Source organism: Helianthus annuus, chromosome 17 (genome assembly GCF_002127325.2).
Source record: "Helianthus annuus cultivar XRQ/B chromosome 17, HanXRQr2.0-SUNRISE, whole genome shotgun sequence".
NCBI lineage: Eukaryota > Viridiplantae > Streptophyta > Magnoliopsida > Asterales > Asteraceae > Helianthus > Helianthus annuus.
This window is the reverse complement of record NC_035449.2, coordinates 155,416,410-155,439,444: the sequence shown is the minus strand read 5'-3', so window position 1 is coordinate 155,439,444 and position 23,035 is coordinate 155,416,410. Positions and strand designations below refer to the sequence as shown.

Below are 23,035 nucleotides of genomic sequence, written 5' to 3'. Positions count from 1 at the left end.
CGTAGGCAAGCGCATTACCCATTTATTAACTTAAGTGGTTAAAAGTTGCATGTTAGAATTCTCATTACCCGAAAACCAATCTTTTACTCACACCCCAAACCAACTTAAAATATCGAGCTCAACTCGACTGCACTTCTAATAATTCTATATTCTTTTTAAACTTTCAAAATAATATCTTATATAACATACTAAGATATCTAGTAACCAGGTATAAGATCACTTAATGTATCCCTCAAATACCATACCCTTCTCAACCCACAATAACAATCTATTTATTTTGACCCGAATTTTAAAGTCAAACAAACCCTTGTCGATAACCGTTCTCAAACCCGCAAGAGGGCACTTTAGTCAAGGTACCATAGAACATCAAATGTTAACTCTCAAAAGACATTTTGGTCAAATCGGCCATCTTTAAGTCCGTCTTTACAGCCAAGCCCGAAAGATTGTCAATCAGTGCAGGAATATCTTCTTGCAAACCAGCAGCCAAAGCCTGCAAACAAAGGAGTTAGAGCAAATACATCATTAGCCGAAATGGTTAACTTCTTAAGGGATATATTGTGTTGAATTACCATTTTGCCCTCATCTTTTCTACTCTTTATAACCTCCAATGGCCATTCGCTAACCAGCTTCTCGAGTTCTGCCATTATATCTGGCCTTTTCGCATCGGGTAGTGTCTGTCATCAAGTAATACGTGTAAAAAGACAGTATTGCCCAGAGCGATTATATATTTAAGAAACATAAGAGGATAAAGATGGTAGAAACAATATATGAAGCCATTCATGATTCTTGTAAAATATGTGCTATATAAAAGCCTAGGGGAGGGGTGTAAACGAACCAAGCCACACGTGAGCTACTCTAGACTGGCCGAGTAGACGCTCGTATCAAGGCGAGCTTCCGTTAAGTTCATTTGTTTATTTTTGATTTTCCATCTATATTTATTATCTAGAGTAATTTATGTTTTATATTATAGTGTAAACTAGTTTTATACCCGCCGCGCGTTGCGGCGGCAGTGTAAGCGACGTGATAAATTATAGACTAAAATCAACCCGACTCATTTCCGAACTAAATTTACTTTGAAACGTAGACTACTCCGAATTCATAGCGTTGAGTGAATGTATTATATTTGACCCGACTTGTTTCCAAACAATGTTTACGTCCAAAATGTACATAAAATAAACATGTGCAGTGGCGTTGCGTTGTACGCGGCGTGATAAAGTATAGACTACAATCAACCCGACTCGTTTCTGAACTAAATATAATAAGTTGAAACGTATAGTAACTCAACTTTATACCGTCGAACGAAACGTATTGTATTTTACCCGATTTGTTTCCAAACAAAATTTACGTCAAAACGTTCATAAGAATAAAACATTTTATAATTGACCCGGCTCGTTTCCAAACAAAATTTACGTTAAAGCATACACTTACATAAAAACAATAACGTAAGAAATTCGCTTTAGGATAAAGTCGAAACTTTAGAAACATGAGGGGGTTAAGGTGAAATTTATAAAGTTAGGGGGCTACTTTTGACATTATAGCAAAGTTTAGGGATTTATTTAAAATAGAGTGGTATCGACATAACAAACCCTAAATAGTACCTGAGTGACTACTTGAATTATTGCAGCTGCTTCTTTAGGTTTGCGTTCAAGAAGAAGCCCCTGCAAAAAGCAACTACTAATTAAACAACGCATCGGAAATAAAGCACATTTAACAAAGGACAACAGGATCTGAAGGATTAATACCTTGGCACATGAAAACCCGCTTCCAATTGTGTGCGTTTTCATCAATCCCGATCTCAGTTTCTCAATCTTCCATAAATTGTCAACATCTCCTGTAAAAAAACAGAACATGTATGATACAGAATTACTTGCATAAGTTAGGCCTATTTGATAATATTAATAGTAATATATATAACAATAGTATCAAATAATAATAATATAATAAGAAATGTAAATGGGCACCTATTTTGGCAGCAAATGTCATCCAAGTATCAAACGAAGTCCGTCTCAATTTTACTCCTGATTTGACAAACCGTTTAGCATACTTACACAGCAAATCCCACCTCTCTGTGTTGTAGCAAATGCTGCATGAATAATATGCAAAAGTTTGAACAACTTTGTAAAGGTAAAGGATTATATTTCATTCGTTTATACAATGTATAGTGGTTGTTGAACCCAAACACAACCCATCATTTATTTGTGTCAACTGTCAATGATAATGTTACATACCAAACAGGATAACACAACCCAAAAGACTAGTCTGGTGGGTGAGAGAGCCCATTTGGTATATAAACCCCACATCAATTGCCCATACAACTAGGGCTGTTCATGAGCCGAGCCGAGCCGAGCCGAGCCAGGCCAAGCTCGGGCTCGGCTCGATTATAAACCGAGCTGGCTCGGCTCGGCTCGGATTTGAAACCGAGCTGAAAATCTAAGCTCAGGCTCGGCTTGGTTTTAAACCGAGCTAGCTCGGCTCGACTTGGTTTGGCTACATTTTTTTAAAAAAACTAATATATACCTCTTAAAATTTAATAGCCTAAAATATTATTCAATAATTTAAAAGAATATATTCATATTAAATTCAACCTAATACAATTCAAACCAAAATCAAGTTTAACAACGCAAAATAAGTTTTAATTTCAATAAAATACAATATTAGTTCATTAGTATGGTAATCAATCTTCAAATATGCCATAAATATCAAATTAAAAACCTATATACATGTAAATAATAATCAGTTTTTTTGTAATATATTATAATGTATATAAAATTAAAACTTATGATAAGTAAAATAATTCGAGCTAAACCGAGCCGAGCTACAAAGCGAGCCGAACCGAGCCAGCTCGGCTCGTTACGAGCCGAGCTAGGCTCACTTTCTAACCGAGCCGAGCCGGCTCAGCTCACTTTTAAACCGAGCCAAATCGAGAGAGCTTTTTCCGAGCTAAATCCGAGCGAGCTTCGAGCGAGCTCCGAGCCACGAGCTTTTTGAACAGCCCTACATACAACCGATGTGGGACAAGTCCATACCATTGCACTTGTCCCACATCGGTTGTATGGGCAACTGATGTGGGGTTTATATACCAAATGGGCTCTCTCACCCACCAGACTAGTCTTTTGGGTTGTGTTCTCCTGTTTGGTATGTAATAGATAAGAACCCTAATCCGGACGCTTATAACCATGTACCCCAAACACAACATATAATCTTTATCTATACGGGTTGACACGTAAAATGAGAATGAGGGATTCAGATATATCTTGTATGTCATTAAATAACATACCTAAATACGATATCGGCGGTACCAGGTTGCAGGGGCACATCATTTGCTTTCAAGAGTTTCATCACATCCACCATGAGATTAACATCGTTATGTTGTTTAGCATGCAGCTGCAATAACATCACACCAAATCTTTAAAATGCCACGTAAAACTAAAAAAAATGGAAATTTATTTAGTTTCTAAAAATTAAAATACCAGTATATTGTGAGCAGACGCAACACTAGGAGTCAATCCATACACGTTGTGTTTCCACAATGTCTTCTTTCCTGTTGTAAACACGTAAAATGATTTAGGTCCTATTGACATGCCAGCTAAACTTTTTAACATTGCAAGTGTTGTATAAAAGTTTATACAGGTGTCAAGAAATAAATATATGATTTTGAGTTTCGTTTATTTGACAAAAGAAGCACAAGAACCAGACCCACAATTAAGGGTGTAAACGACCAAGCCGGCAAGCCACTCATGAGCACTCAAGATCGGCTTGCTAAAAGCTCGAATCAAGTGAAGCCTAAACGATCTTGAGCCTAAAAATAAAGCTCGATTGATAACACTTATTAAGCTTGAATAGGCTTGTGAGCCTAAACAAGCCTAATATTTATATATATTTTACTTGATATATTAAATATATATTTAAAAAACATTTATTATTATGTATAAATTGAGATAAAATAACTAAATAATATATATTGTGTTTTAGCAAAAAAATATAAATACAAACAAGTAAAAAAATTATTATACATATATATAAATTATAAATAAGTCGAAAAAAAAAAGTCGAACCTGAGCCTGAGCCGGAGCCGAGCTCTAGCTTTAGAAATAAAGCTCAAGCACAAGATTTCATAATTAAACGAGCCGACCTCTAGCTTAAACGAGCTCGGGCTCGGCTCGACTCATTTGTACCCCTACCCACAATCAAATAATCAATTACTCATTTTCCTCGCATTATCAAAGTGGGACCCACAAAATGAAAATGCCATATTGAATATCAAGTCGTTGACATATTACATCATACCAAGGTCAATAGCCTCTGCTCGTACACATGCCTTAGATACTTCCCGGCAAAGATTATCATTAAAATTGTCAAAAATTCGAAGATTTGATAGCCTCTGCATTTAAAACACTATCGAATCACTTCAACCTTAAAAACAAAATCAGATGACTATATAAATTGAACTTTCCAATATCCGGAAAGCTACAAGATTATGACTAACAAATTTTCGAAGATTCTCCAAGACATTGTAGAGAAGTTTGATGTCTTCACGATTTTGACATTTTTCTATAAGACTCCATAACAAATTGTTCGGAGGGGCGGTTCTTTGTTCTATCACGGATTTGAGTAGTTTATCATGCAGTTCCTTAGCAGCCTCTGCAGTGAAACATATAAGCAGCTCTAAACGATGAACATGATATGTTTTTCTTCAAGAACAAATTATAATTAAGAGTGTGAAATTCTGACACGACCCGAAAACAAGACACAAACCTAACACGAAATTCATGGGTTTGGGTTTATTTTAAACGACTTCGGGTCAGTTTCAGGTTAAACCCACAAACCCGTTTAGCTAAATGGGTCAGATTCGTATCAACCCGGTCAGATTGGCGGGTTGACCCGTTTAACCCATTTATATTATTATATTTTACTTTTTTACATATGTTTTATGTCATAAATCAAAAGGGGTGTGTATTTTATGCCTTAATTATAACTTAAAAAGAGAAACCGACAATAGATTTTATAACTAAAAGATAGTTGTATTATATACATTTGTGTTTTTTGTAATAAAATTTTAATTTTAATATATTAATTTGCAAAAAAAATTAAAAATAGAAAAGATCGGGTTGAACGGGTCGTGTTCGGGTCAACCCGCGAATATTCAGGTCGTGTTCAGGTTCATATGTATGACACGATTTTCGGGTTCGAGTCCTGTTCGGGTTGGGCTGAATCCATCAACCCGCGAACACAACTCGCTTAGCACCCCTAATTATAATAATACATACCTGTGGGGACCACTTCTTTCGTCGCAGCATCTGTAGAGTATAATGCCCTTGACAGCATCATGGAGCATGCTGGAAGTTGAATTTTGTGTTCTTGATTGTTAAAAGCTCGTTGGACGAAATTTTCATTAAAGATTCCTGTATATTCCAAGGGTTTGATCTTGATCAGTTTTTGGTCTCTCGAAAGAATAAAACTAAAACAACGGCACTTGACGAAGGTGTATCATGCTAATTGTGATTCACTCGAAGGAGATTCAAGTTTCATTTCTCTAATGCTAATTTAAGCGCATAATTGTGAAAGTATAAAATTCAAATCAGCCTTAAGATAGATATAATAAAAGAGCAGTTTGTGCAAGAGAAATGAATAGGAAATAAATTCAATTTATAAGATAGTGTGAACCTGCATTCCCTCCAAACATTACTGAAGCATGATAAGAAGATGAAAATAAGTTTTTAACCGGCTTCAACAGTGAGTTCTGCCTGGACACCTATAAAAGAAGCAAAGTGTGAGACGGGTTTTTTATTGGATAAACACAATGAACGAACATGAAAAAAGAAATGGATATAATATGTTAAAAAAGTCCGACCGCTTGAGAAATCAAATTTGCTAGCATTGGGGAACGATTGTAAATTTAGAAGTCTGAGGCAGGGGTGTCCACTTTGCCCGTTTTTTACGAAATTCTGGGCCAAACAATTGATTCAGGTTACATGTTCAGTTCCAAGTTCCAAAACTGTCAGCCAAAACCGAGCAGTATTGATTTCAACTATATTTAAACACCCCTAGTCTGAGGTGTAAAACAGAATTCACTCTATTGTTAAAGTCTTTAAAGTGTAGGTAGTTAAGTCGCTAGACTCTACGGGTGTGCATTGTAGCTACAAAATCATCATTTTGAATCTTTAAAACAATTCACTCAATAAAGTTTTCTCTGTCATTCTTTGATCCTACTTGAGTATTTAAAGATTAAATTATGCTTCAGCGTTCAACCGTTAATAGGGTGTCGGTGCGTGTAAAAATGCTTAGGATTTTGTTATTCCACTTAATTGTGATATACGCTCTAGGTGTTCAATTTGTTTTTATAACTCACAATGTTCATAATCCAGGTCAAGTATGACCTTCATAAGCAACTTATCAAACATCCAAACTTTAGTGTTAAGACTCTTGATCGTAAATTTAACAGAAGCAAGAAATGAGTTGTAGGCTTGTAGCTCAACTTGCATTGGAGGGGAAGTGAAGATTCTAGTTGAAGGCCACAGGTCTCAAGTTCGAATCCGATCCCAACCGCAGTGAGCCTTCGGGCAACGGGGTTTTCCCCCGAATTAGAGATAGTGGGCTTCGGCTACCGCAGTCGCCTTTTGCCGTTGAGTTACCCCGGGTGTTGGCAATTAAAAATAAAAGAAGGAAGCAATGAATCTTCTTCCATCAATGAGCAAATTCATAACTTACACCAAATCAATAACCCCACTTAATTAAAATGTCATGATAGTATAAGATAAACCCTTTCTTAAACCCTTCTATATCTTGTGTTTGGGTCAATTAGTCAAATCATTCAAAGTATTCAGTCAAATGAAGCCCTAAATTAGTTCTAAACCATACGGAGAGCTAAATTTAAGAAAATATATGAACTTTATATTCCAAATCACACAGAAATAAATTAAAAAAAAACAATTTGAAAGATTTATGGAGAGTTAACAAACCTCTACGAGAAAGAGCCTAGAACCCATTTCGATTTAGGTATGTTCGTTTCACAAAATGGAACGGAATCTGGATGGAATTGGAATGAAGATTTCGTCCCTTGTGTTAATGTTCAATTCCAATTCCGTCTTTTGTTGAAACGAGCAACATAAGAAATGAAATCTATATTCCAATTCCATCCAAATTCCATTGCATTGCATTACATTACGTGAAATGAACACACCCTTAAGTTTATGTGGTTAAGTCGCGTGTAAAAATGCTTAGGATTTTGTTATTCGACAAAATTCCAATATTTGCTCTAGGTGTTCACTTAGTATTTATAATTCACAGAGTTCAGAATCTAGGTCAACTATGACATACAAAAGCCACTTATCAAACATCCAAACTGTCAGAATGTGTTAACTGTTGATCATAAATCCATAACAGAATAAAAAAAAAAAAATCAATAACCCCAAAATATATCCCACTTAATTAAAATTTCATGAAAATATAAGATAAGCCCTTTCTTAAACCCTTGTATATCTTGTTTTTGGGTCAATTTGTCAAAGAATTCAGCCAACGGAAACCCTAAACTAGTTCTAAACCAAGCGGGTAACTAAACTTAAGAACATATTAATAAAAATGTGAACTTTATATTCCAAATCACATAGAAATATATCAATAAATTTTGATAGATTTAGGGAGAGTTAACAAACCTCTACGAGAAGGCGCCTTGAACCCATTTCGATTCGAGAAAACCCAACTGAAATCTTGAATTAATATTGCAGGATTCTGCAAGAAAGTTGTTGAATTTGTGTTTCAGTTCCGTTAATCGGTGAAGAAGACGACGACGGCTGGTTGTCACTTGTGTGCGATTCATTGTGACAGCATTGGCCCATGGGCCTAGAAGCCCAAATATATGTTGAAACTAACTTGGGCTTTTTCTTTGAAGCCCAATATTATAACAAAACATTTTTGGTTATTAAATGGCAACACTCCATTCACTCATACGTAATACTTTGTTATATAACGTTTAACTTTTGTTGGCGCACGGACAATGTTTATATCGGTATTGTTGGACTCGGCATCAATATTTGTTTTATTAATGTTCAAGGGTGTGGGGTCATGGTTGGGACATTATTCACCACGTAGGAACATGAATGGAATGCTACACCATCCCATTGCCTGATCCGTCATGGTTCGCATGGATTAAACTATGGCAACAATGCTCCTCTTTTCTATTTTCCAATATTCCTTTCTTTTTTTCTTTTGACAAAAATAATTAAAATAAATAAGGGGATAATGGTCATGACTACACTCTTAGGGTTGTGGTTTTGAATGGTGGATTAGAGATGGGTGACATGGTGCTAATGTGGAGGGTCATGACCACACCTTATAGCCTAATTAAAAAACCATTCCAAAATAATGATGATAATAATAAATTACGTTATTTATTATACTTAGTACTGATACGTTACTGTTGTCGTACCGGACCGATAGCCAAATAACAATATCAGTACTAGTATCCATTTTTTGAGGAGTTATTTTTTTGTTTCAATATGACCCGGTTTTGGTTTTTTTAAGCTACCAGTACCAAAGCACTACGAAACTTTGTTGTTTTAAAAATTACTGGATTCCGCCTGCATTGCGCGGTGAATTTCACTGATTATGGTTTGAAAATGATGTTTGACAAGTGCTTTAGTTTAAATCTTGAAATAAAGAATTTGATATCATTGTTATTACAATTTAAAATTTTAAAAACTAGTAAGTAGAGAACGTTTAATACATAATCAATTTTAAGTTAAAATTTACAATAATTGTATAAACACTTGTGCCTTTTGTTGCTACATAGGGTTATGTAGTTGTTTAACTTATAATCTTTCTAACTCTCGTTATGTACCATACACTGTGTACAAGTGTAGTGGCGAATTCGAGAACCTTCGTTACAGCCAAGTCAATAAATAGTATCATATGTGCTTTAGATGAATTCCACTTTAAAAGAAATCCATAGCTCTTTATTCTTATAGATTAATAACAAATTAACAAAAACAAATAGGTTGCCTTGATCATTTATAAACATTTTAACAACAAATAGAACTCATCACATATGATCTCTTCGTTTATTTGAAACTGGTAGTAACAAGTAATCGATGCTATTTTATTTCTTATGAAATGAACAAAGTATAATGTTTCAATGATACTACAAAGTATAAAGTAATATATAAGATATTGCTAAAAAAATTTATGAAAATTAAGCTTTATAAGAAGTATTAATAATAAGTAAACAAGCATAGTATCTTGATCTACTTTGTAGACCGTTATCTATTTAACATTTTGAAATATAAAAATATAACATGTTGAGAAAGTCAAGATTTTCCCTTCTGAAGTCAACTCTCACTAACAAAAGCAATTTTTAAGGTTATGGATTTATTTAAAGAATAGTGTTCCAATCCAGCTTTGGCAATTGGCATTACCTATGATATGAAAATACAAAGCAAAAAAAAACGATAAGAAGAAGAAGAAGCAGCAGCAATTATCTTTTTAACGAAAGGTATACCTACAGTCAATAAGAAATAAACAATCTAGTTAACTTAGTTAGATTATTAGAAGTCCGGTTGGAATTGGAGGAAGACCAACGAAAGTTGATATGTTTATATACGTCACTTCATTAGCAACACCCGGTTTTCAACTTTCCTTTCTCTCATAGCTCAGCGGAACTCACCTTTAACGAAATACCTCCGCCTCCCGAGTTCGATCCCCCCCCCTCCCCCTAAAGTCCAGCCCCCCATTTCGAACAAATTACTCTGGGTGGGGGTCGAACCCTGCACCTCTCATAGAAAAAACCCCTTAGAAAAAACTTCTGACCACCCTACCAAAGTGGTGATGGCTTGAATCCTCTAAGTGAAATCAATAAGTGTAGAGATAAATCATTTAATATCGTATATTTATATACTTTTTTCACAAATAAATAAAGATCTTGATTGTTTTCTCACAAATTCATGCAATATTTTGAGTCCTCATTTAATCAATCCAGTACGTTAGTGCGTTTAATATTACTTTTTTTTTATTTCTTTCGAATGACGGAGGGAAATTTTATTAAACCAAACTAGCAAGAAGCTAGAAAATTACAAATACACCAATTTAGACCTCAAGCCAACTTTACACAATTCAATCCAGTGGCGGAACTAGAAGAAAAATTCAGGGGTATCCCATTTTTTTTACCGTATATTCATTCAATGTTAAAAAAAAATAACGTACATTCATACAACCAAATACATAACTAAACCTTAACCTAAAATCCAATTTGGTCCCTTTTGTGCTAGAATACCTTTGCTCTAGCAAACCAGAAATCTATGACTAGGTTCGCAGTGTAATCTTTATATACACAAAATTATGTTAATTTATTATTTTTAAGATGTACTACGACCACTAAAGTCATTTTAAGGTGTTGTTTAAACTAGATATTTACCAATCAAGGTGCTGTGTAAGCCAGATATTTACCAATCAATATTTATTTTGAGGTTTTTATAAAATTAAATGTATTAAATATTAATGGTGATAGAGTAAATAAATAAGATGAAAACAATAACAAAACAAAATAAATGCATATTTTTATAATACTAAATCAGAGAAAATATTACATAAATTAAAGTTGGGATTTGTTATATATTGTTTTTTGCAATATATACCTACAAAAAAATAATGTCTATTACACTATGTTGTTAAATGTTAAGTGTGAGAACGTTCAAGTCTAGCCCAAACAATATTTCAAAAATAGCTGATTTATTATAATTTGATATGGGCCACAAACATGACTTTGAAAAAGCCTATGTAATAACAAAATAGGGTGTAGTGTTTTGTTTTTGTGCCATCTTCATCATCTAAACCTAAACACTTCTAAACTGCTGTCACTGAGTCACAATCCATCAGAGAAAAAAAGTTATGTTCATCTAATCACATTATCTTCTTCTTATCTTTGTAGTTAGGGGTATCCAAACTTATTCTCATGGTATCCAATACATAAAATGAATATTCTTTTTATGTTTTATTTACAATTCGTCAAGTAAGTTGAGGGGTATCCCGGGCAACCTCTGGGATACCTATAGATCCGCCCCTGATTCAATCAATGTCAAAGACACTTCACGTACTCCAATCTACGCTCAACTTTGATCTCGACTTAATCCATAAAAGGGCAAAGCCTTAATGTCTAGTGGAACTGTTGGAATCCATAAAGAGATAGCGGCGCAGTTTGCTACCCATTTATCATTTATCTCGACGTAAATTCATATTTGAATAAATTGTTATCATTCCGAAAAAAATAAAGGAAAAACAAAATTTATAATTGGTCCCAAAATTTGAGGGGTCACTGAGATGCTATAAGGTTGACTTTTTAGGGGTCATCGTATCCAGTCAACTTATAGATGTAAAGTTAACACGTATTGGAATGCTGTTAAAAAACACGTATTGGAATATTCTCCCAATACCTTTAGACAAAATTAAAATCTATGCCTAAGCGGTATTGCCCATCCCTTTAGTTTTATCAAATTACAGAAAGTGTCCCTGAAGTTTGGAGTATTTTTAAGATAGCACTTATCTTTCAAAGGATATAATACAAAGTGAAGAAATGAAATTAATAATTTAGAGCATCCGAATGTGTGTGGATTAAAAGTTTGAGAACGAAGAATAGAAATGGAAATAATATAGTTTGTTACTTTGTTTGGATTAAGGATAGGAGAGTTAAATTTAAGAATGATATCGTTATATTAAATATTTATTATGCCCTACAATATGAGTTTGTTTAAATTTTATAGGAGCTTCTTGTTTCTGTTAATAAATCGACTAGTGAAAGATGTTAAATATTTAAGAGAGTTAACTATAAAATGTTATTTTAATGATGATACAATAATGATCTGAATAAGATGACTATGGATACCGGATCCAGAAATTTTTTTCACTGGGTTCACTTTTTTAGGTACTCCAATTTCATATGACTGAACATAAAAAATTTCGGGTTGGTTCGACAGTTCGGATCGGATAAGGTTCATCACATAATAAAAGTACGATACAATAACGAAAAGAAAATCGTTTTTAGAAATTTAAAAACACATAATATAAAATACGATAGTCTTTACAAATAAAAAAAAAAAAAACTATCTAAAGTTGTTGACGACGAAAGCTGATCATTCTCAACCCAATAAAACATCAAAAGCTGATTTAAAACAAACGGATGATTAACCGAACTTCACAGATTAGGCAAAAAGACTATAATCAAATATTAGTTTTTACTATGAAAACAAACAGATGGTTAACAAGCACTTGGTAATCAAACCCAATTTAAAACAAACAGATGGTTAACAAGCACTCAGTAGGTTGATGTTTTTACTATTACAGCCATCCGATTAAATAACAAACTAAAGTGTAATATTTCTTGAATCAAAGATGAAAAAATTATAGGTAAATCTATCAATTTATATAACAAACAGATGATTAACCGAACAAATGAAATGATGATAATCGTATAAAACTAACCTTAATCGCTGATGATAATCGTATACCAAACTGAAGGCTTTCGGCGGAGGCGGAGCTGCGGAGGAGGACGGCGGTGTCGGCAATCGGCGGAGGTGACTGGTCGCAGCCTGAAGGTGGAGGCGCCTTTGCAGTTTTGCTGATGTGGTTTCACTTCGTCACTTGTTCGACTGTGGAGGAGGCTATTTGCTTTCTTATAACCCTAAATGGGTTTTACATTAAAGAAAAAAAATAAAAGAAAAATTAAAAAAAAAAAAAACCGGAACAAAAAGTAATAATTTTGTCTCATACGGGAATCGAACCCGTGTGCCTTCGGGGGAATAATGCGGATATAACCAGTGGAGAACCAAGGCTTTTTGTTTATGGGTTCCCTTTATATTTTACTTATGGGTTCCTTTTCAGTTTGTTATATGTACTTACACTAAAAATTAAAAACCGACTGGGTTCCTGGGAACCCGTACTTTCTTAATAGGTCCGCCCCTGATACCGGAGGCATTAGTTAAAATTATACTATAACTTAAAAAGACAACGTCGGTGGAAACCCCACCCGCTTTGCCTCCCCCTTCTCCTATACTTTCACGATGTTGTAATTTTAGTCCGTTAGCTTTGGTACCTTTAAAGTTTCATAAAATGATAAATTTAGTCCCTAAACTACTACTTCATTTTACATTAGTTTGCTTTTGACACCCCAATTTTGTGTTGGTTTTCTTTTCAGCCCCAACTTTGTTATAGTTTCCTTCTTACCCCAAAACTTTATCAAAATTTATCTTTACCCTTTCTTATCCCTTAAGTTTAGGAAATGCAAAATTTAACCACTTAACTTTTTATGAACTTTGTAAATGCCACTTTGACCCCCTCGTGAGTTTTTGGCTTAACGATATAAATTCGAGTTAGTCGAGTCGCGTATAATACGTTATGATTGTACGATATAAATTTGATTTACGTTACGTTTTGATCCAATCGCAATGCAACTATGTGATATATTGAGTTCAATCGGATACGTCAAAACGTGCGTTTTCATATGGTTAACACATCACATAACGCTTAGACTAATCCGTTCGATATTTACGAAGTACCCGCGCCGTATCGCGCACAGGTCTTATTACTAGTTGTATATTAAATACCTAGTATCCAATATAATACAATATATTAAATAAAGTTTGGTTTGTCCCAAAATACAGGTAAAAATAAATGAATTACAAATATGGTTTCAAAATTATGGTTAACTCATTACATAACGCTTGGACTAATCCGTTCGATATTTACGAAGTACCCGCGCCGCATCGTGCACGGGTCTTATTACTAGTTGTATATTAAATACCTAGTATCCAATATAATACAATATATTAAATAAAGTTTGGTTTGTCCCAAAATACAGGTAAAAATAAATGAATTACAAATATGGTTTCAAAATTATGTAAAACAGTTTAAACAACTATGGTATTTTATAATTAAAATTATAAAATTGTATAGATTCTAAAAAATTGAAAAGGTCGCTAAATTTATAGTACGACCCGCTTTTAACAAGTTGGCATCGAGGAGACTAGCTTTCCATACAACGAAATCTCACCAAGAAATAAATATGTAAATAGTTGGTCAAAAAGCTATATATTTAACGTATTAGAAGACTTTTAATTCAATAAATTCGTATAGAAACTAAATTTTAATAATTCAACTTAGAGGTGATTCGCGATTAATAATTCCACTTTTAAAAATTGCTATCGGCAATCGCACCTTTTAAAAATGTTCTCAAATGTCTAAAATTAGCAACGAGAGACGATTGTGAACAACATTTGTAATTTACTCTCTCTATATATATTATATAAAGAGAGAGAAAGAATAGAGATATATAAACTTTTCTGATAGGTTGTAAATTTCCTTGCCATCTCATTATTATCAATACAATATAAATAGTACAGTAACCGAATCCCCTAAACTAGGAGCAATATACACTATAACAATATACAATCGATTCCTAATATATACACATTCTATTACACCCCCGCAGTCGAAGCGTTGGGAGGCCGAATGCTTAGACTGGATCTGAAATCATCAAATAGGACACGAGGGAGGCCTTTGGTGAATATATCAGCGATCTGATGTCGAGATGGCACATGAAGGACTCTAATGTGACCGCGTTGGACCTGTTCGCGAACAAAGTGTATATCCAGCTCTATATGCTTAGTTCGCTGGTGTTGAACTGGATTACCTGAGAGATATATAGCACTCACATTGTCACAGTAAACAAGAGTCGCACGAGACAACGGATGATGCAATTCGAGGAGAAGATTCCGAAGCCAACAAATATCTGCAACAACATTGGCGACTCCCCGATACTCGGCTTCAGCGCTGGAGCGAGAGATTGTAGATTGTCTTTTAGAGGACCAGGAGATTAGATTGTCACCCAAATACACACAATACCCTGACGTGGACCGACGAGTGTCCGGGCATCCAGCCCAATCCGCATCCGTATAGGCTAACAAAGAAAGGTCTCGAGCCGGACCGAGATGAAGACCATAGGCGGAAGTCCCTTGGATGTATCGAATGATGCGCTTTAACGCATTCCAATGGATAACACGAGGAGAATGCATGTGCATGCACACTTGCTGAACCGCGTATGATATATCAGGCCGAGTGAATGTCAGATACTGTAGTGCCCCGGCTAGACTCCGATAGGCAGTAGGATCATCATGTAAGGCACCGGAGTCTGCGGATAGTTTTGTCTGTGTGTCAACTGGAGTGGCGACTGGCTTACAAGAGTCCATAGAAGCACGATGAATAATATCCCGAACATAAGCCTCCTGAGAGAGAAACATGTGGTTGCCATCCCGTTTAACCTGAATACCCAAAAAATAAGACAGAGGCCCCAAATCCTTCATGGCAAATTCGCCAGATAGAGCAGACATAAGCCGATGTCTCAGTGCATCCGAGGAAGTAGTGAGAATGATATCATCAACGTATATAATAAGATACGCCACATCTCGGCCATGCTGATAGACAAACAGCGAGTTGTCAGACTTACTTTGGTGGAATCCCTGAAGAGTGACAAAGTCAGTGAATCGCTGGTACCAAGCCTTGGGTGCCTGTTTGAGACCGTATAGTGATTTCTTTAGTCGACACACATGATTCGGGTAATCCTTATGATGAAACTCCATGGGTTGGTACATGTAGACAGTTTCCTCCAAGGTTCCATGTAGAAATGCATTGGTTACATCGAGCTAATGAATCTGCCAGGACCTGGCTAATGCCAGAGAGAGAACAAGTCGAATAGTATCCGGTTTGACTACCGGACTAAAAGTCTCACCACAATCGATGCCTGCTTGCTGGTTTCGACCATCACAAACCAACCTGGCTTTATACCGCTCCAAACTACCGTCAGACCTGTACTTGTGCTTGAAGAGCCACATACTACGAATTATGTTCATATTGGGTTGTCTGGGTACAAGTTCCCATGTCTTGTTTTTAATAAGTGCACTAAATTCGTTAGCCATGGCAGTATACCACTCCGGAGTGGCTAAGGCAACCCGAGGGTTTTCGGGTATAGGGACAACGGTAGAGGTATGCAAGTTAAAGACTTGTTTGGGTTTAGTGATGCCACTCATAGACCTCGTGTGGATGGTGCGAGGCATAAGTGGAGGTGGTTGGGACGGTTGGGAAGGAATAGGTGAGGAGGGGTTAGGTTGGGTTGGGCCGTGGTCTAGTGGTGTGGATACGGACTGATGAGGGGTGGAAGTAGATGGGTTAGCTAGGTTGGGCTGTTGGGCCGAAGGAGAAGGGGCTGAGGGGTCGGTTAGGCTGGAAGAGGGCCGGGGAGGAATGGGCTGAGGGGACGGCTGATGGGCTGAACGGTTGTGTGGGCCGGAGGTAGGGTGGGTTATGGGAGTGGAGATGTTTGTATGTGGGCTAGGTGAGGTGGTGGTAGATGTTGGTGTAGGGCCGAGAGATGTTTGGGAGGTAGTAGAGTCCCAAAACAGTGGGTGGATATTAGAGTGTAAGAAATCATAGGAAGGTGGGGGTGTCGGGGATTGAATTTGGTATGGGAAGATGGACTCTTCGAAATGGACATGGCGAGAAATAATTATTTGATGTGTGGAAAGATCGAGACACTTGTAACCGCGGTGGTTGGGAGGATAGCCGAGGAAAACACAAGGCTTGGAACGAAATGTGAGACGATTGATGGTGGTGGGTGGCGTGAGGGGGTAGCAAAGACAACTAAGTACGCGTAGGTGATCATACTCGGGAGTACAGCGGTATAGCAAGGACGTGGGGGATCGAAAGTTGTGATTTTTGCTAGGGAGAATATTTAAAAGATAGGTGACGGTTTCAAGAACATGGTGCCAGAAATTTGGGGGGAGGGATGCTTGGGCCAAGAGGGTACGAATCATGTTATTTATAGTGCGAATCTTTCGTTCGGCTTTGCCATTTTGAGAGGAGGTATATGGGCACGAAAAACGAAATTGCATGCCATTGTGATTACAAAAATTGTAGAATTGTTGGTTCGCGTATTTTTTACCGTTATCACACTGAAATTGTTTAATTTTGCGTTCAAACTGAGTGTGTATAAGGTTATGAAATTTGGAAATATGTCAAAAACTTGTGATTTATTTGAGATGGGAAAGGTCCACAAGAAGTTAGAGAAATCATCCAAAAATAGGATGTAGTAACGCTGGCCTGCAGTGCTAAGGACCGGGGAGGTCCAAAGGTCACTGTGAATAATATCAAACGGTAAATGAGTACAATTAAGAGAATCATAAAATGGTAATTTAATACTTTTCCCAAAAATACAAGGTTCACAATGGTTTTTATTCAGTTTGCCACAATTAATAAAAGAAGAAACTTTTAACGAATACAATAAATTATTGTCGGGATGTCCCAAGCGTTGGTGCCAACGATCTTGAGAAACAGCAACAAATGTAGAAGGATGATTGTGGTTGAGCGGTAGAGGTTGAGTAAGCGGGTAAAGATCGCCGGTACTATTGCATCGTAGGATAGGAGCCCGAGTTTTGAGATCCTTCACAAGAAAACCAAACGGGTCAAATTCAACAGATACTAAGTTATCAGTGGTAAGGCGACGGACAGATATTAGGTTTTTGATAATATTAGGGGCAAATAAGACATTGTTGAGTTTTAAAGGTGGAAAAGGTGGTGGTAAAACTTGGTTGCCTTGTGCCATTACGGGGATAGTCGTGCCATTGCCAACAATAATGTGTTTATTAGTGCATTTATTAAAAGCAGACGGGGAATATATACCTTGTTCATTAGCCGAGTGTGCCGTGGCGCCCGTGTCCATGACCTCATGATCCGGGGGGTTTAGTGCCATCGTGTAGAGAGCCTGCTCAATGTCTGTGGGAGTGTAACCCGTGTTGTAAACCTGATCAGGGCGGGGCCCAAGGATGCCTTGGGAGCTGGGGTTACTAGGCCTGGAGGGGTAAGGACAAGGCGGTTGGACCGAGGCTGGTGATGTATGGTGGTTTTGCAGCAGGCCAGCCCATTGAGAGGCGGCCCAACTGCTAGGAAAGACGATGTATGGGTGAGCTGGGTTGTGAGGTTGCTGAGGGTACCCTCGGCCACGGGAGGAGAAACCACGGCCCCGACCACGTCCACGACCTCGAGTCCGACCACGACCGCGATCGGAGGAGGTGTAGGAGAGAGTCGGTTGAGTGGAATTTTGTGCAGAAGCGTTCACAGTGGCAGCAAGGGCTGTGGCGGCAGACTGAGCGGCTCGAGTGGCGTGTCTCTTTTTCTTAGTTTCTTCCATGGTCAGGCGGAAGCGGACTTCATTAAAGTCTGGTAACGGATCACGATTCTGAAGCACGGTAGATATCCCGTCATATTGTTCGGTGAGGCCAGTTAGGATTTTGAGAACAAGCATACGATCATTAACCGGTGAGCCAACACTGTCAAGTTGATCGGCCAGGTGTTTGGCTTGCTGACAATAGTCTGCCATGGATTGGAAATTCTCAAGACACAGGTTCGCAAATTCTTGACCTAGAAAAATTGCCCGGGTGTTCTTGTTGTCATTAAATTCGCTTTCAACCGAGGACCAGGCGGCATGAGCGGTCTGTCCGGGTTTGAGGATGGTATTAAGAAGATCAGGGGATATAGTGGCATAAATCCACTGGAGAACAAGTGCGTCCAGGCGGGACCATAAGGCTTCAGCAGCCGCCGCTGCAGTCTTGTCAGCGGCTGAAGAGTCCGAGGAAGAAGCTGCGACTGCGGGTTTTGGCGATAGATGATCCAGGACATCATAAATTTGGCAGTGGACCTTGAATAACGTTTTCCAGGTTGTATAGTGCGTGGAGTCTTTTTCTATAGTGATCGGAACATGGGCCTTGATATTTGAGACAGTGAGACGGGATGAAGCTTGGAATCCATGGTGAAGATGGACGAGAAAGAAGACAGAAATAAAGAAGAGGGGCTGCGGCACAGAGGGTGGCGGCAGGGAAGGGTGATTAGGTTAGGATCGTTTAGAAGGATGATACCATGATAGGTTGTAAATTTCCTTGCCATCTCATTATTATCAATACCATATAAATAGTACAGTAACCGAATCCCCTAAACTAGGAGCAATATACACTATAACAATATACAATCTATTCCTAATATATACACATTCTATTATTTTCATATTTAGTTTAGTTTTTTTTATCAAATTATTTTAAATACATGCATAAAAAAACTAAAATTCTTTTGGATAACCAAATTTAACAAGAAAAATTAACTTGCAGGGCCGGTCCTGAGAATTCCTGTACCATGTTCGATCTAGAAAAAAAAACGTGTCATCGGGTCTTAACGGAATAAATAATTTAAACTTACCAACAATTTAGTCTTCAACAATCATTTGAGTATTGGGCTCACTAACCTAATCCCAATAGGCTAACTAATCTAAACCATATGATTTTTTTTTGTAAGTAGGTCTATGTGATCTTAGTATTTGTTTGACTATATCCTATTAATTTTTTTTACATATATAATATTGGATTTTTTTAGATTACGTGCCCTACGAAATCACGGACCCTGGCCGGTGGTCCTCTCCGCCCACCTCCAGGGCTGGCCCTGTTAACTTGATTAGAGGCAAAAGACGTAACGTGCAAGATTTTAAAACATAAAATATAAATCCCATCAAATTTAAAGCCAAAAAATAACGAATAAAATTGGGTATAAACAAAAATAACAAAATGTGTAATTTAATTACTCTCATTTATTGAAAGTTGGAAGACATGAATGTGTTGAGGGCCGTGCCAATATACAGATCACAAGGAATCTCTGATAAATTACTAATATCATGCGTACTGCTAACACCATTGGTACAGGGAGGATAGTCTCCAAAGGACTACCCGCTACGTAGACGCCACGTAATCACAAGAGGATGATAGTATCTTTGATGACTACCCAAGGGTGTGGGGACTACCCCACTTCAATAAAAAATAATATATATTCAAGGAGATAGAGAGAAGCAATAAAACGGGCCCACCACCAGCCTCGTCTCCATCGTCCATATTCGGACGGAAGTGCCCGGACGCCCCTAAGGGGGGTGGTGTTTGACGGAGCTAAAGGGTGGGGATGGCCATGTGCCGATCCCCATACCCATTCGTCTAAGGGTGAATAATGCCCCTATTTTTAGGTGTTTTCCGTCATATGGCAGTACAATCAGCAAGGGATATTATTGGGCGTTTTTTTCTAAAATATGTGTAGTGATGATGTGGGCATTATGTTAAAGGGTGTAGAGAATTAAATAAAAATAAAAAAAAAACAACAAGAAAAGCTATTGGCCAAAAAAAAAAATTAAATGTGATTGGCCACTCAAAAAACCTTCAAGCGTGATTTAAATCACGCCAAAATAAAAAATAAGCCAAACACGCCTAGGGGGTGGTGACCCGGCATGTTTTGGCGTTTTTGGGGGAAAATTGGACAACCACGCCCATTACGTTCGTTCTAAGATTGGCTGCAAGTTTAGATTTGAAGCAGATTGATAAGATGATTTGGGAGGGAGGAAACATGGGATATTATTCTTTATAGTACGTAAAGTAAATGTTTAATAGATTCTCTCTCATGATCCTCAATATAGTGCGATAGTCTGTCGGTTGCTATATCTAGACTTCGAATGGTTGTTTCTCAAGGGTGTACCTAGGTAAAAAAACATGTTTATATTTGTATCCGACGAGACAATGTGCTTATGTTTTTTTGAAAGGTGACTTCATTTTTTAGTGACTCAATGTCACACCGTCTAAACGGCGGCTCTAGTCAAGATTTGCTCAGACTACATTGTTTTAACTGGGTCTGCGCTGAGTTGGTCAGATTTGGTTACGGTGTTCCCCCGGAAACCATACTGCCTCCACACGAGTTGTCTCGCTGAAGTAACAGTCGGATGAAAACCAGGGTGCGGCTCAGGATCGAACCCCCCTAACATCTTGTTTTATGAACCAATAAGATTATATATAAAATATATATTTCGTATATTGTTGAACGAGTAAGTAATAAGTAAGATGGTTAATTGAAATGTGAGATATTTAGATGAATAGTTGGTGTTATAAGATATATTATATTTGACCTTACTCCATTTTTAATGAAACTTAGGTTAAACGTAAATAAAAAAGAGCTCGTCTCAATGGCATGTTCGTCGTTTTATAAAACGTCACATTTTCAAAGTTATACGAGAAAAACAAGTGAAGCAACTGAATTAATATAACTAAGCTATCTAGCTAGTACGTCAAACTACCTGAATTATTATTATTACTGTTATATTATTATTACTACTATGTGCTAAATACCATTTTAGTCCCTATGATTTGGGTCATTTTGCCATTTTAGTTCAAAGGTTTGAAACGTTGTCATTTTAGTCCAGATAGTTTTAAACGTTGTCATTTTAGTCCACTGGGTTAACTCCATCTTTTTTTGTTAACTAGAAGGGCATTTCGATCATTTTAAATGTAATTCTGTTAACTAGAAGGACAATTCAACCATATAAAATGATTGAATTACCCTTCTAGCTAACATAAAAATGGACGGAGTTAACCCGGTGGACTAAAATGGCAACGCTTGAAACTATTTGGACTAAAATGGCAATGTTTCAAATCTTTGGACTAAACTGGCAAAATGGCTCAAACCACAGGAACTAAAAGGGCGTTTATTATTATTATTATTATTATTATTATTATTATTATTATTATTATTATTATTATTATTATTATTATTATTAGGGGCGGATATTGGGTAGCCTAACCTTAGTTAGGCATGGACTGATCACCCATGCTTAAACAAGGCATCGTTAACCAATATTCAACCATGATAATAACTAGTTAGGTGTACTGTAACCTAACTTAGGATTACGTAATTTGTGTAAGGACATTGAGATAGTATCTGAACATACTAACAAGTGTCACGCAACTCGTAAAAGGTGAGTTCTATGAATGCTTTCCAAATGTGAACATGTTTTTCCTATACTGTAATAATATGTCATGACTGTTGTACGCATGTATATAACCTGTGCATGACACACATATGATATTTGTGGTCTCTTATACGTGCTATTATAGCGGGATTTGTTGGTACTACACCCGTGGTGTAATGGCCATTAACTATATTGTTATGTAAGTCACGTGGTGACGTTGGGTTATGATGGCATGGGCGGGTACAAGTCATGAGTAAATAATGTGATTTATAAATTGTGTATATTTGTGAGCTCACCAGTTATAACTGACGTCTTTTAAGCACGTGTCACAGGTAATGATGGTTAATTATGTGTGTGTTGCCTATATCGGATATGTATGGCTAGTAGAATAAAGTATCCAAGACTTGTTTATCTAGTAGAAATTTATATGAATGGCTAAGAATAGTTGATCCAACTTTGTACTTTTAAGTTTCCAACTTTTAAACCATAGAATTTATATTAATGAAATAAGTGTTTTCTTATAAGTTGATATCAATTGTGTATGATATTGTTCAAATACTAATATGCTTCAGTATAAATGTGTCGGGTTTTAGTTTTCTCATGCTTTTATATTTTTTGATCATTCTCATTTGTTTCCCTTTTGTTTTTTGAGGTTTGGTGTATTTTGGGCTCCTCTCCTATCTCGGCGGATCCTTCTCCTAGGCTTGTAGCCTCCTTGCAGTTGGGCTCCTTCACTTGGGCTTATAGCCGTTTATGACAGTTGTGTGCTAGCTGGTCTAAGGCCCCTTATATTGGGCAGTTGGTTCGTGTTGTTGATTCATTCGAGCATTTTCATCCTTTCCTGCTCATCATTACTACTCTCTCAAGTTACCCTATCCTCACAAGTTCATTCGTGAGTCTAGGGTTGTTTACCTTCTCTTGTATTAGATCATCCGGCTGGAGATCTTTGTTCATTGTTTGGTTGTTAATCTGTGCTGACAGATTCATTCTGTCTTTGTATTTGATTCATCATAATAAAAGGTGTTTGATTATCAAGTTTTGACATGGTATCAGAGCCCCAAGGTGATTTAGGGCTCTGGTTCTTCTTCCGCTGCGGTACAAAGCTCCGGCTGACCTTCTTCTGTCCGATCTAGGGGTTTCTTCGTTTACGGCGTTCTGTGCTCGGATCCCTGTTTCCGGAGT

General features: G+C 37.0%; 2 protein-coding genes across 3 annotated transcripts; both read right to left on the bottom strand.

Annotated features, from left to right (window-relative positions):
- Positions 1–133: 133 nt before the first annotated feature.
- On the bottom strand, positions 134–12,648 carry LOC110922360. Of its 2 annotated transcripts, XM_022166680.2 has the most exons (13): positions 12,466–12,648; positions 7,653–7,728; positions 5,665–5,752; positions 5,268–5,402; positions 4,487–4,641; positions 4,288–4,381; positions 3,471–3,541; positions 3,278–3,384; positions 1,962–2,083; positions 1,743–1,831; positions 1,599–1,658; positions 570–674; positions 134–490 (listed from the first exon to the last, which is right to left on the bottom strand). In XM_022166680.2, the coding sequence occupies exons 2-13, from the start codon at positions 7,677–7,679 to the stop codon at positions 374–376; spliced, it is 1,170 nt and encodes a 389-aa protein (XP_022022372.1). In that variant the 5' UTR covers positions 7,680–7,728; positions 12,466–12,648; the 3' UTR covers positions 134–373. The 2 variants fall into 2 exon arrangements, with proteins under 2 accessions (XP_022022372.1, XP_022022374.1); XM_022166682.2 differs by lacking the exon at positions 7,653–7,728.
- Positions 12,649–14,456: 1,808 nt separating this feature from the next.
- Positions 14,457–15,617, bottom strand: LOC110925015 (uncharacterized mitochondrial protein AtMg00810-like). Its single transcript, XM_022168988.1, has one exon. The coding sequence runs from the start codon at positions 15,615–15,617 to the stop codon at positions 14,457–14,459; it is 1,161 nt and encodes a 386-aa protein (XP_022024680.1).
- Between the last annotated feature and the right edge of the window lie 7,418 nt (positions 15,618–23,035).

What these genes read in the sequence shown, in the direction of transcription:
- LOC110922360 (XM_022166680.2), bottom strand. Translation starts at nt 7,679, where the DNA reads ATGGGTTCAAGGCGCCTTCTCGTAGAG. An exon ending in CAAGGCGCCTTCTCGTAGAG is followed by an intron (nt 5,753 to 7,652) that starts GTTTGTTAACTC and finishes CTTCTTTTATAG; the next exon opens with GTGTCCAGGCAGAACTCACT. An exon ending in AATGTTTGGAGGGAATGCAG is followed by an intron (nt 5,403 to 5,664) that starts GTTCACACTATC and finishes TGGAATATACAG; the next exon opens with GAATCTTTAATGAAAATTTC.
- LOC110925015 (XM_022168988.1), bottom strand. Translation starts at nt 15,617, where the DNA reads ATGGAGTTTCATCATAAGGATTACCCGAATCATGTGTGTCGACTAAAG.